Source organism: Physella acuta, unplaced genomic scaffold (assembly GCF_028476545.2).
Source record: "Physella acuta isolate Inbredline_101_S28 unplaced genomic scaffold, ASM2847654v3 ptg000788l, whole genome shotgun sequence".
NCBI lineage: Eukaryota > Metazoa > Mollusca > Gastropoda > Physidae > Physella > Physella acuta.
Genome location: NW_026732306.1, coordinates 48,400 through 63,639, shown reverse-complemented (window position 1 = coordinate 63,639; position 15,240 = coordinate 48,400). Strand labels below are relative to the sequence as shown.

Sequence of the window (15,240 nt, the reverse complement as noted above, 5' to 3'; positions counted from 1 at the left end):
ATATGCACTACTGTAGTCTTCTAACATTCCTATGGCGTAAAGTTCTCCATTAAAATTGACCAGCTGGTAAATATCATCAAAAAAGTTGTCAGCACCAACTGTGTACATTTTCTTACCACCTTCAGTAACTAAAAGAATACGCCCACGCCAAGTAGCAGTAACCCCACCATACATATATCCACTACATGATCTTTGTATTGCTGCAGACGGCAAGTGGCCATGTTTAAATTCTTGGCCATGATAGTTCAAAGCATAGTCAATTACATCTTTCGAGTTTTCGAAGAGTTCCAGTTGAAGGACCCGAGATAGGACAGTAGGACTTACAAGACATGTCCTGACCTGCTTCAACAGTTCTGTCAGTTTATCTTTTCGTGACGAATCCTCGCCTACCCAAAAATCTTGCGAATGGCTGGAATGTACTGTATCTAACATCAAACGTTTGTTTTTGTTAGAATCTTCATGTGTACTTGTGCCATCATTTTGAACAAAGTCCGTTTTAGGTACATACTCCACCCACATGATCACGGACTCCAGAACTAAATCTTCGTTGTTGACTGCAAGGTCTTGACTTTCTATTAAATCATAAATTTCTTTGAAAGACAATAGCAGAAACGTTGGTGAAAGCCTGATTTGTTCGAAGTTTTTTAACATGAACAAATGCAACTCGTTCAAAACATTTTTTGAATTCAAGATTTTAGCATTCGTATAAACGTTTTCCCAAGTGTCTATTGCAAGAGACTTAGTGGCAAAGTTTTCACATAAACTGACCATAAAGGTGATCTGCAGCATATCAACAGCTCTCCAAACGTCTATAAAATTGTCCAAGTTCAAAACCTTTTCTCCTGTGTAGATTGTTCTAAGAATTAACTTAAACACGTCACAAGAAACTTCATTCAACACAACACAGTTGTCTGTGACTTCTCTCATTCCAGACCGAAACAGTCCCTTGAAAAACTCCGAACAAGACGCCAGCATGAATCGATGACATTGTACAGTTTCATCTTGAAGCTTGACGGTAAAGTCAAACATCATCTCATCTACCCAGGCACTCTGTATACATGTCACTATATCTTTATATATATCTTGGGCGCTCATGATGTATACAACACTGAAACGGTGAAAAGAAATTCTGTAGTGCATAGAAAAAGTTTACAAAACCATTACACAGCCTAACGCTTCATGAACAAATTAAAAAAAACAACACTATAATCAAACATCAACATATCTGATATGCCCAGGTGTTACGGGTCTATTGGAGGTTTGGTGAGAATAGTGTAGAACAGTGGCGTAGCGAGGTCGGGTGTCACCCGGTGCGGCACTTAATAGTGTCACCACCAGAGGCGTAGCCACCCTTCCCGGGGACAAACTTTCAAATTTTCGATTTGCACCACCCCCCCTCCCCTCAAACTTTCGATTTGCACTCCCCCCCCCCCCTCAAACTTTCGATTTGCACCCCGTCTCAAGTTTTTCTCTATATATTTTGCTATTTTTTTGCCTTGCTGTCACCCCCCCCCCTAATTGGTGTCACCCGGTGCGGTCCGCACCCCCCGCCCCACCCCCCTCGCTACGCCTCTGGGGTAGAATAATCTAGAACTTAGAGGATAGTGCGTGTGTGAGTTGAGTTTACCCCGTGTGTTTAAGTATTGTTATCCCGAGGTCGAATGCAGGTATAACAGGTGTGTGAACGATTGTGAGAGGGCTGTATGTGGTTAGGTAGTTGGTGGAGACGATTGACAGCTGCAGGGGCGAGGGCGTAGAAGAGGGAGTGCGAGATCGTAAACAGATGAAGCAACACGTTAGCAACTATCTGTTGGGGTGCTGTGTTGTGGTGCGCTTTCACCAATGCGAAGTGCCCAGGCATTCTAGATATCATTAAACATCATCTCTAAGGTTATACTTTTCCAAATGCAGCTGTGTTGATTGGCTATGCCGAGCTTGGGCCACAAGTGCTTTGATCATGGGGGTCTTGAAAATAGGTGATTTGATCACAGGTGGTTTGTCTACAGAGGGTGTCTGATCACTGGTCATTGATCACACCTCCCCTGACACTAGTCCACATCTCCCCTGATAATAGACCACACCTCACACTGCACTAGACCACACCCCCTAAGGTACTAGACCACACCTCACACCGCACTAGACCACACCTCCCATGGTACTAGACCACACCTCCCATGGTACTTGACCACACCTCACACTGCACTAGACCACACCCCCTAAGGTACTAGACCACACCTCACACCGCACTAGACCACACCTCACACTGCACTAGACCACACCCCCTAAGGTACTAGACCACACCTCACACCGCACTAGACCACACCTCCCATGGTACTAGACCACACCTCCCATGGTACTTGACCACACCTCACACTGCACTAGCCCATACCTCCACAAATATTAATAATTATTTTATGTTATTTTCAAAACTCATAAAAATATTGTTCTGCAACACTCGGTAATGAATTAAATAATTGTTAACATAAACAATAAACACTCACGACTCTATTACAATATTTAGTTACTCCAGATTTCAATGTACTTCCTATTAAATTGTTCATCCTGAATTGAAACATTCAACTTCATGGTGGATATCACAAAGAAACTAAATGAGCTAAATGTAAAACAGCTAAATATAGGCCGACATTCGTCGTGGTTTACCTTCCTTTAATCTGTAGATAGGTTTCTCATAAATCTCTCAAAAATTGTAAACAAATTTAGTGTATAATAAATGTGTATTAAAATAAGCGTGCTTATTGTTGCGGTACACATAGTGCGGTTTTTCGAAATGTGTGCTACAGTTCTATTTTCGAAGGTGCGCAAAAGTTGAGGCAGAGAAATAGATATAGTTTTTGTTTTAGAGTTCCATTAGCATTATCGGTACTCACTTATACTCTTGCCGTTAGAAATATTACATATTGTAAAATCCGACTGTTAAACATAGAAAGTATCACAAATGCTAAATTTTAAAGCGTTATCAATAGTTCTTAAAAGAAAAAAAAATAACTTGCTTTTATAATATGTACTAAATGAAGAAAATAAAATGACGTTTGTAATATTAAACATATTTTTCTAATACAGTTTTGTTTATAATTTTCTCTGTATAAAAGTATTCATTATATATCAAATAACAGAACAATCTGAGTTTAAAGTTACACAATATATGTATGAACAGGCAACGGAAATTTGTCCCAATGAGAACAAAAATCGAAATGTGACCTAACGAAATATCAACAAATCAGAGTCACACAATGATGTCCCGAGTTCGAACCCTGTTCAGATTCGGCTGGATGTTATTGGCAAGTCAAAATTACCGGTACTTTAAAGTACCTTTACTGAAATTCTCCACTGTAAGGATTTGTGTCATGATATCTCCATAGCCTTTGTCCAACCAAGAACAAACCACAAGGTAGCAGTTGTTTGATTTTGGGGTTTTCTCTCCTAAATCCGTTACTGTCCCAGCTATCGAGCCTCATCTGCCCGGGGGTTCGAACTCAGGACTTTTCTGTTTAGTAGCCATGAGATTTACCGACCCAACCTACCGACTTATAAAGAGCACCTATTAAAACCCAGAAGCGTCATAACGGGGGTGTGGGTGGGTGGGGGGGGGGGAGTGCGGTGTGCACAAGGTGACGCCATTTAAGGGGGTGACACCAAATCGGAAATCTTAAAATTTACCTTGAGAACAAAGTTTATCCAGTTAAAATAATAAAAAAAAAATATTACATAACTGGAGTGACACCAAACCGAAAGTGCAAAATTTGTGGTGGGGGGGGGGGGGGGGGTGACCACCTTCACCTAGTTCACCGTGGTGACACCTGACCTAGTGACGCCACTGGAATAAACCTAATTTAAGTCTGTTTGAATCACCATTTTAAACGTAACCCCTATCAGCCAGTACGGTGATAAATATGTATTGGGCTCAACCAAACCTGTCGCGTGCCACAACCTCAACAACACACGATCGTTTAAAAATAATTCTTTCTACCATGTTACAAAACAACACGAAACAAACAATAGTTCATAAATCATTCCTTGTTTTGTTTTCTCGCCTTGAACCACCTTCTCCGCTCCTTACTTTATACCTGCACCCCCCCCCCACTTACGTACAAACCCCATTGTTTGTACCTGGTGATTGAATTTATTGAGCCCCCCCCCCACACACACACACAGATAAACAATACCAGCCTTTCTTCCAAGGCAGTTTTTAAAAAATGTAATATGGCGATCACATACCACGTCCGACGGAAATGAGATCATTGCTATAAAAATATGCAGCGGAGAATGTGGAATGCGCACGCAGACGTTATGTTTATCAACAAATCCCTCTTTGATTGTAGGAAAAAATTCTATAGGCTACTTAAAATAAAATCTTTTGACAATTTATAGTTGAGTATCTTCCATTAATTTGCGTTTTTGTTTTGTTTTTTAATAGTAGCGTAATAAATCCAATCAACCTAGGAAAATATAATTGATTATTTTTTAGAAACAACAACATCAGTAATATGAAATCCAAAATGAGTTTTTAGTTATTAAACGTAGTTGCGGTATTTAAGGAGGGGGGGGGGGGGGGGGGGGGGGGCGTTCATTGTAATTTATAGAACTCAATGTTTTCTATATGGGGCGGCGTATCCTTGCGGTAGAGAGCTAGACTGCTAACCCGAAAATCTCGAGCCCACTCAGTTCTAATGAGTACCCAACCCACGTTAGGGAAAACAAATGCGGCTGGGCATATTGGCCAAACTATCCTTTCATATGGCGAGGTCTCTGAAACAGATGCACTCTACTTCATCTACTTCATCTACGCCATGTGTCTTGGGTACGAACGGGGAAAAGTTCATAAGATTTCTTTTAGCTACAGAACGAAACTTAGACCCCCCAAATGATGCCGCTGCAAATGTAGCCTGTTGTACCTTTAAAATAGAATAATATTTAGTGAATGTGATCTGCCAGTTTTAGAACTTCATCCTCAGAAAACTATAATGTCACCACCCACCATTTCGACATAATAATCCCTAATGACGTTGGTATGTGCTTTCTATAAACTGTAAGCTTTACTCTATTCATCTTAATCCAGTCAATATTCTGAACAGCTGATCAAATAATGAAAGTAAAAGTAAATCTACTCCGAGAATAGATAATCCTCAAGGAAAATGAAGTAGAGTTTAACTCATCTCTTATCTGGGTGCTTAAATAAGTAAATGGTATGGAAAAAAAAGTAAAGCTCCCCTTTCATACATAGAGGCAGAGGCGTAGCGACCCCTCCCAGCGCCCCGGGAACAAACTTTCAATTCAGAGCACCCTCCACATATATTTTTTAATAATTGAAATTCAAAATAGCAGCTAAAATGAGCTTATTTTGGCGCCCCTAATGTCGGCGCCCCGGGGACATATTTACCCCCCCCCCCCGTTGCTACGCCTCTGCATAGAGGTCCATAGGGCAGATGAAGTAGAGCACACATATTTCTATGCATATGAAGGGATGTAGTCAGCACTATCTAAAAGAATTGTAAATGTAAGCAAGATTTCTAACTGCCCTTACCTTCCCCAACTTAAGTCAGGTACTTCTCAGAGCTGGGTAGGCTCAGGGATATTTTACAGTCTCTAACCCGTAATCCGAACTCGGGACATTAGTATAGTAAACGAGTGAGCTAAGAAACCTTAAAACCCGTACATCACGATACAGGGCAATAGAAATAAGACAGCTGTGTCGAAGGAAACAGAAGTGTGAGTTATTTTAATTAGCCATTTGACTAAATGCATTTGGCTATGTACATTAATTACTGAGAGTCAGGAGTGTTGTATAGCTAATAAAAAAACAACACTCAGATTACTTCGCGTCTACTTTGTCCATATAAGGTTGTATCTTCGCATGAAGTATTATTCAAAAAGTACACCAGTATCTATATATATAATTCTCTTCTGGGAGACGTTAGAAACAAGCTGCAAGCGCGCCTTGCAGTCCCCTCTCTTTCTCTCTATCGCTACCCACCCCCCTCCCCATCACATGGTCTGGTGAGCTGTGGTTCACGCTAAATGTTTACAATCGTAGAGCCGGGTTTGGTGACGGCTATTAGGGGCAGATAATTTAGTTTGAAACGATTTTAAACTTATAGGAGGTAACTAAGAGGAGGCTGCTTTCAAGGGGGGGGGGGGGGTGAAGGGGGTTTAGTGTTTTAAAGCAAATATTTTCGGTGGCAGCATTGGTACTGTCGAATTCACAAATTCTGAATTCATGAAAAGTAGATATATATATGTATATATATATATATATATATATATATATATATATATATATATATATATATATATATATATATATATATATATATATATATATATATATATATATATTTATATATATATATATATATATATATATATATATATATCTTTCTTTATATAACGTATTCCCGTACCTATTCAACCTAGTTAAAACCTAGGTATTAATTTTAATTACCCGCCCCGAAAGAACACCCGTTCATTAAAGTCAGCAATTGTTTTTTCTCTAACCCCAACTGTATAGAGTTCCTGTCAACCACCCCTTCCTCCCCCACCCCACCCTATATCTGATTAACTGTCTTCCCAACCCTCCCCCCCCCCCCCCCCCCGTTTTCACCAAGTCACATGACCTCATCAAGTCACATGACTTGTTGACACTTGTGCCAGGCATTTAAAAACCAGCCCTCGTCTCGTCCACTGTACACTTAATCCAAACACCCCCCGCAACGCGGGGCACTCCGATCTTCACCCCGACACTCCAAAAGGTGGGCTCGACTTTCAGTGAACGCGTTGATACCAGCTCAAGGGAGAGAAGAAAGAAAAAAAAAGTTTAAAAAAAAAGAGCTCCACAATCGCTAGTTACAAGGCCTAGTTGAATAACGAGATTATTGTTTCAGCGGCCTAAGTGTTGCTGATAAGGGAGGCGACTTCGTTCGGTGAGATCATTATAGTGGATTACTGCACAGTGGTGGCTGGTGTGTTGATGTAGCTCGGTGGTTGTTGGAATTGTACAGGTATTTATTTATTTAATCTTTTAATTTGTTTTTTTTATTTAATTTATTTAATTGTGGTTTTAACATAAACACTTTATTAAAAAATATAAAACAAAGCCGCCTGAACAGAAAAGAAAAGTTGAATTAAGATATGGTCATTAAACTTAATTAGTGGTGGAATCAATTACTTCACTTTGTAATTATTTTTTGTCTTTCCACAAGAAATCAGCGACCATGAAATAGATGTTTGAAAGGGAAGAATGTTTGATTTGGTGTGTCTAATCAACATGATTTTTTCAGTTGCTTAGAATATGCATCATTTTAATTATCTGCAATCCCAAATTAATTTTAGCTCTACTTAAAAGCCCCCCCCCCCCTCACCCCGCCACGCCGATGAAAAAAAAATCCCTTGATTCATCATTAATTACACATTTGCATTTTCAGGTTTATAAAAAAATAAAATTGTAATTAGACGTTTTGTATCAGATCTATGTATAAGTAAACCATCTTAAATGAATGAAAGTAGGCTACAACAAGTAAGAAAGAAATATTACTATTGTAAATCTGTAATCAGTCCTCACAAACCGATGATGAAAACTGTAATACTAAAGCGAAAATGCAAGGCAAACTGACGCTGTAAATTACATGTCAGAAGCGAAAAAAACAAAACAACATAAGCATGGAATGGATTGTAAAAATATTTGGTAGAACATTCGCCATAAATGATGTCACGGTAATTTGATCTCAATAAGCTCATTGTCCCCCTTCCCCCCCTTCCTGTATCGCTACATTTCATTACAAAATACATGACTGACAAATTTTTAAAAAAAAATGTCGCGAATGCTCTCCACTCACAACCCTTTAATCCGTAGCTTTCTCACAAATTAACTCGTTATTCGTCATTTTTGTGCATGTCACTTCACAACTCCCCCCCCCCCCCATCCTTCATTCCACTCCATGTTGCTAACCCACAGAGAAATAAAAACCCCAACCAACCATGGTATTACGACAGTGTGAACTATATCATGCCCCTCCCCTCTCCCCCTCTACTCACAGGCTTATATATATATATATATATATATATATATATATATATATATATATATAACTATCATTAAGTTCTAACTATAGCGACGGCTGTTGCACGATTGTTTAACTAAAAGTAACACCGTGTTATTTAATATTTGTTTTGTTTTCTTCATGGAAACCTGCACTAGCAGCATACAGTGCCTACACACAACATGATCTTTAGAGATCTGCATTTGTTTCTGACCAACAATGCCGAGTTTTTCAATAAATAATTCGCCCATAATAGCCACGCTTGATCTGGCCAATTGTAAGGAACCCTTTGTGTATAGCTATAGCAACTATAGCTAGTTCTGAGGGTTTTAATGTATCATTGGACTGGTGATGCGGTTCTATCTGGTACACGTTTCAAGTTGTTACATGCCTTACCACCGCTCACCTCGCGTCCAGTGTTTCTTCCAGACTTTTTTCTCCGAGGGGGGGGGGGGGGGCGGACACTGGTAAAAGTATATATTTTCTATATGGATTCCATTTCGTTCGGGGGGGGGGGGGGGGGGGGGTCGGTAGACTTACTTCGGGGATGCCTGGAAGACACACTTCTCACGTCCACATCTGCAATGACATTCCCACACACATGCACCCACATACCCAAACCTTTACTCCCCATACCCACATCTATAACACACACACCACACACCATACTTACACATCTACCGCTCTACACCTAATTCCACCCATATCTACACAATACCCTCATTGCTCACCCCCCCCCACACACATCTCCACACATCTCCACACACCCACATCCACATCCCACTCAAAACACTTACCCCCCCCCCCCCCCCACACACACACACATATTCATATACCAACATCCACATTCTTACCACCAAATACCCAGACCCATACACCACACATCTTTACTTCGACCACCATATACCCACCTCCACCACCATCCCACACACTCACATCCACACCCCTAATTCACACACCCACATCCCAACACTCACACGCACACTCTACAACCCCCACATCCACACAAACCTTTCAAAGAACTCGCATACATCTATCCTGTACAACATAAAAATTCAAGAAAGTTATCAGCATCGATCTATATCGATTTCACTAGAACAAGCAAGAGAAAAAGGAGTGCTATTCGTCAATAAAATATTCATTTCTTTTGATTCTTTGTTACTACCACTCATCAATTAGAAGCAAAACGTAAACACTAGTCACGAAACACAGGGGAGACTACTATAAAAGAACAATGACTTTGTGGAGTTGTCGTTCATTACACCCAAGGGTTAGTGTCGCGTAATGCTGCTCGCTGTGGTACAACCAACTTCCGTCAACAAGGGTTATGTTTAGTGAACAGTGATCTCCCTTTGTTCTGGTTTCAAGTTCGGTATGGGTCCGGCTTAAAGACATTGATTTTCTTCTTCGTTGGTAATTTGTTATTGAAATGTGTGAGTGTGGGTGTGTGGGTGTGCGAGCGTTCGCGTGCATGTGTGGGCGTGTATGTATATTTGAGTATGAAGTGTGTGTGTGTGTGTGTATTGCACATGGTTTAAGCTTGGTTCAATTGCCCATTTTCTTTCGTTTTGTTATCATTTACCACTCCTCCCCGCCGCTCCCTCCCAACCCCGTTCTTTAAATCGTAACAATATTGATTTGTTTATTTTATTAGCAAGCAAACAAAAAATCTCGTTCTTTCTTCTTTTTTTTTATATCCCTTGATAAGTCAATTAATTATCGCCCTTTATATGATATTGTCTCCCCGGAAGAAACAGAACTATCCTTTTTAACACCCTTTTTAACACCCTTATAACACAGTTTTTAACACCCTTTTTGAAGTCGACGGTGGTAGTATCGGTAAAGCTCATGGTGACTGAACCGAAATGTTCTGAGTTCGAAACCCGGGCAGATGAGGCTCGATAGTTGGGGACAGCAACTCATCTAGGAGAGGCAACTCCAAAATCAAACAACTGCTGCCTTGTATTTTGTTCTTGGTTGGCCAAAGGTTACGGAAACATACCTTTTAGAAGATTTGGCTGAAATCGGAGTCAACGGGCCATATGGCGTGTAACAAGTTGACACGAAATACTTAATTGTGTTGAATGGAATCCCTTCCAACACTAGAATTAAGAACGAAGAAGAAAAAGAAAAACACAATTTTTAATAAAATTCACTTTTGTTGATTCTTTTAGAGATTTCCATCACCTTATTTTTTTGTTACAGGAATCAAAATGTTTACCTTTGGATTTTTCACCACGCTAATCTAAAGCAGACCCAGTTCCAGCAGCGGTATTGATTACGTCACCTAATTAATTTTGTAAGAACACAATGTCTCAACGAACAATCTCCCCGCAGTGCGTCACCCTCAACCCGTCCAGTGACCCGTGTCCACGGAGGGTGCAACCCGCTGACAACCTGGTCGGGATGAGCAGGGCCGTCTTCCTGCAGAGGTTGCGGGCCATAGAGGAGGTTCATGATAACCGGAAGAGGGAGAGGGAGAGACAGGAGTTGGAGAGGAGGAGATTGAAGGAAGGGAGGCAGGAGGTGGCGGCTAGTGTAACGTTGGAGGATGCGATGTCAAGATGGACATACGGACAGGTGAGTTCGTGCTCCTTCATATTGTGTTTAAATCAGTGTTTCTTCCAGACTTTCCCGGGGGCGGTGGGGGGCACCTGCAATCTTCGGGGGGGGGGGGGGGGTGGACAGTGTTAAAAGTATAAATTTTCTATACAAATTCATTTTATTCGGGTTTTTTTTTACCTCCCCCCCCCTCCGTCACACGTCGTCACAAAAAGCCAGACCCCTCCCCTAAAATGACGTCGCACCTAAACCTACAACCCCCCTCAAAATTGCAGTTGAATTTTTCTTAAAACATCGATATTTTTCCAAAATCTTGTCAGAACTCTTTCAACATAGTATTTTCTTCAATTCCCATTACAATTTATTAAAAACCGTTTTTTAAAACGCGAAATAACGGCTAAAACTCGTTTTCTAACATTGCTTTTTATAATGCAAAATAGTGACATCACACTATCTGACCCCCCCTCCCCCTCATCACACACCATCACAAAATTACTGACCCCCCCCCCTCCCTCTACGAGTGTGATGTCATTTATGGACGACCCCTATTAGGAGCCTTATGAGGTTCAATGTGAATTTTTAAAATCACATCACCCACAATAGATAAGCACAGATTCCTCTTTACACCTAACGATCCAATTGGTAGATGAAGTAGAGTTTATATGTTTCTTGACATCGGTAAATGAAGGGAAAATCTAGTCAGCAGTATCCCTAGCCACCTGTACTTATCCTAACGTGAGTTAGATACTTATCAGAGCTGAGTGGACTCAGAGACGTTTGACTAACTTGAACCTGTATTCGAACCGAGACTATCGTGCTAGCAGCCTGGCGCTCTACTGCTATGCCATGCAGTCCCTGACTCTATATAAAACATCATATTTTTAGCAAATTTTTTTTTTACGGGTTCATATTAAGGATCAGTATAAAGATTAAGTAAAAGTGAGTGTTTCTGTTTCGGATAGTGAAAGTGTTATCGCCACCCAAAAGTCAATTCATTCCTTTTATTCACAGATACTCGACGACAGTGCAGAAGAAAATCAAAACATCTTCGACGACCCATCTAACACTGACCCTATCTCTAACGATACTGTCACAACTTCCATTGCTCTGGGTCACCCCACGAAATCAAGCAGACAAACTCCAGACATCACCTCCTCCGTACACCAAAACTCTTTTCTGGAAGATTCCAGTCTCTGGGGCTCCTTGCCAAACATCGCCCTATCTTCAACCAGCATCACCCGGATTCCTTCCGCATCGGATGACGTCACCAAGCCCAAAAAGAGACGCCCTCTGCGCCTGCCCCCTATCCTGCTCCCCCGCATCTACACCATAGCCCCGCGACCTTTGAAGTACCGGGAGTTCATGACCCCGACGAAAGCCCGGGGGTCGATCTCGGACGCCGAGTGGGAAGACCTGAAGGACTGTCGCTACATCCGGAACGGGTTGCCTCGTTTCTCCCTGCCCCTCACCCCATCACGGATGTCTTCATTCCACTTCTGAGCACATTGTCTTGTATCTTTAATTCTTCACGTTCGCTGAATTCCCCCAACATAGGCTGATTCTTTTTAGCCAGGCTTTGTTAATATATATTGCTATACCATGTAAATTTTATGGTATTTAACCATACCAAATTTTTTAAAATTTTGAAATAAAATATTTCTAAAGTATTTTCTTTTACAATCACTAATCAGCTGAGTATTAAGGAGTTCATAAAAGAAGAAACAATGACTATATGATCAATATATACGATCGTTTTTCAACGTTGGGTTTTTTCAAGATGGCCTCCGTTGCCATGGTAAACATATTAACAAAAAGAGACCTTGATGCATGCCAAAAAATGTCTTAAGTATTCTGAATTAGATAAACATAAATTATTTTTTAAATGCCTATTAATTAAGAAGTTTTTTGTTCGGAGCCTAACCTGCCTAAATTAAAAATTAACTTTAATTACATAAAAAAAAATTCTAATTGAATTTCTAAAAAAAAAAAACCCAGCGATACACTACGCTGTATGTATAACAATGTAAATTAACATTTTGTAAAACTTTTGTAAAAACTGTACATAAATGCCATGAGTTGATTTGAATTGTCTGTTATTTAGGTATTAGCTTCATTGTAACAGAGAAGATTGTTAAAACAGAAATGTATGGGTTTTTTCAGAAGTGCAGTATGTCATACCCGTATGTTGTTGTTGGTTTTACATTTTTACTTTCTACATCTTGATACGGAACAAATACTTTCATACTTGAACTTTGTTTGTAGGTTAGAATTCTTATTTTCATACCAAGTTCAATTTAACTTTGTTGTTATGCTGAACTTGTTATTTTGATGTCAAGTTAATGATCTATTTATACTGTACGCACCATCGATTTTTTCAAGGTGTTACTAAATTGTTTTGAGCTGAGCATGTGCCATATCTGCTACCAGTTTATGTATCATTAACTGTAAGCACTAAAGTTAAATCAATAATCAAACACTACGCACTAAATCAAAAAGCTAACATTTTCTCAAGAACCTTTTTTACTAAATTTGCCATAAAGGTTATATTTTTCTGCATATATTATTGTATATATCGCTAACGTAATGAAATATACGAAAACTATATTCAGCGAAATGAATTTGATTCTTACACACTAACATGCGTTTTCCAATACATGAAATGGCCGAAGAAACACATTTTAAACAACACATTAAATACACGCTTATCAATAATTCATTATCTCCCTTGGATATCAACAAGGGGAAGTAACTGTTACAAAATACAATGCCTTATCCTGTTTCTGTGATAAATTAATGATTGTAAACATTATTGTATTGACTTTTTTAATTGCAATTTTTTGTTTTGTTTCGGAGAAATTTTTCAATAGGTGACTTCCAGAAAAAAAAAGCGAATTGATATATTTACGTCCGGCCGAAGTATTTTTTTCGTAACTGAAAACTTTCGTTTGTCACAATATATCGAACACTCGTTATACTTTTGTCACAAGCTCTTTCATTTTGCCAGAGCACTTCATTTCGATACGTCTCAATATAACACAATGTCACATCCCACGCTGTCAATGTGTTATATCACACTATGTCACATATATGTCAATGCGTCATGTAATGGTGTCACACCACTGACTTTCAATAGCTAATTGCATGCTACTTGTCCAACCCTTCAGTGGCGTAGGCAGGGGGGGGGGTTAGGGGGAGTCATAACCCCCCCATAGACCCCTCGGTACATATATATATATATATATATATATATATATATATATATATATATATATATATATATATATATATATATATATATATATATATATAAGTATGAGCGGGGTGCAAATCGAAAGTTTGAGGGGGGGGTGCAAATCAAAAGTTTGTCCCCGGGTAAAAATTGGACCCCCCCCCCCTCTTGAGACGATCCTGGCTACGCCACTGCAACCCTTACCCCCTGCCCTCTTGTCACAAGTGTGAGACTATGCCATCTTAATCATAACAAAACACATACAACTTAATTAGTCTTTTTTATTTATTTGACTCTCTCCTTTGATGAAGTTTAACTTCCGCCACTTACTAATCGTTCGTGATTTTGATTGCAGATTTTTAAATTTAAATTTCATTAGTTTATAGATGAAACAGTTAGCAATTTCGTATATACATGGGGCCTGCTCTCTTCAAAAAACGTCCTCAATGCCCCCAACCCTTCCCCCCACCCCGATATATACACAGTGGCGTAGGCAAGGGAAGTTAGGGGGTTATAATCTCTCCCATTGACTCACAAACCTATATATATATATATATATATATATGTGTATATATATATATATATATATATATATATATATATATATATATATATATATATATATATATATATATATATATATATATATATATATATATGATTTTATACATATGGAAAAATGTTTGAACCTCTCCCATGACCTATTCCTGGCTACGCCTCTGTATAAACACACAATAGTTATGGAAGCCGCCTAGATATTATGTAAAGTAAAACGTTCTTCAATGAAAAGAAAATAGGTTTCTTTGCGTTTACATTTTACTAATGTAAATACTTTTTTTTTAAAATGTTATAATTTATTGAATGTATATATTTTTATTCTATTTTTTTTTTTACAGATTTTGTTAATAAGACTTCCTTAATTTTGTCTGTACTTAATAAGCACGATTAAAACATTTTTTTTTTAAATCTCTAGGAGCCTTTTTTTCTCTTTGTGTGTGTGTGAGAGAGAGAGAGGGGGGGGGGGTCGGGTGCTAGAGAAAGAGGGGGTGTAGAATTATGTACTATTGTCGATACAATAATAGCGCTAAATATCTGCAGACTTCACATAAAAGAAAATTAAGCATTGCTGTCCTTTAAAACAAAACAATACAATAATAATAAAAAGTTTTATTAAACTTAAGAATGAATACAAAAGATATATAAAACATTGTGAAAAAAGTTCTTGATAAGAGAAAAACAATGATAAGATTTTAACATTATCGAAGAAAAATAAAATCGGTGAGTCTTTGATGTAGGATTTATACACTGAAACAAACGCCGCACTCTACGGCTTGGCGTCGGGACTTATAAAATCTGCCATTGATCCGTATTGATCTCTCTTGATCCGTATCGATC

General features: G+C 39.1%; 1 protein-coding gene across 1 annotated transcript; it reads left to right on the top strand.

Annotated features, from left to right (window-relative positions):
- The first annotated feature begins 11,175 nt into the window (after positions 1-11,175).
- Positions 11,176-13,453, top strand: LOC131950918 (uncharacterized). Its single transcript, XM_059313129.1, has 2 exons — positions 11,176-11,187; positions 11,628-13,453. Exons 1-2 carry the CDS (start codon positions 11,176-11,178, stop codon positions 12,114-12,116), a joined length of 501 nt encoding a protein of 166 aa, XP_059169112.1. The 3' UTR covers positions 12,117-13,453.
- Positions 13,454-15,240: the final 1,787 nt, after the last annotated feature.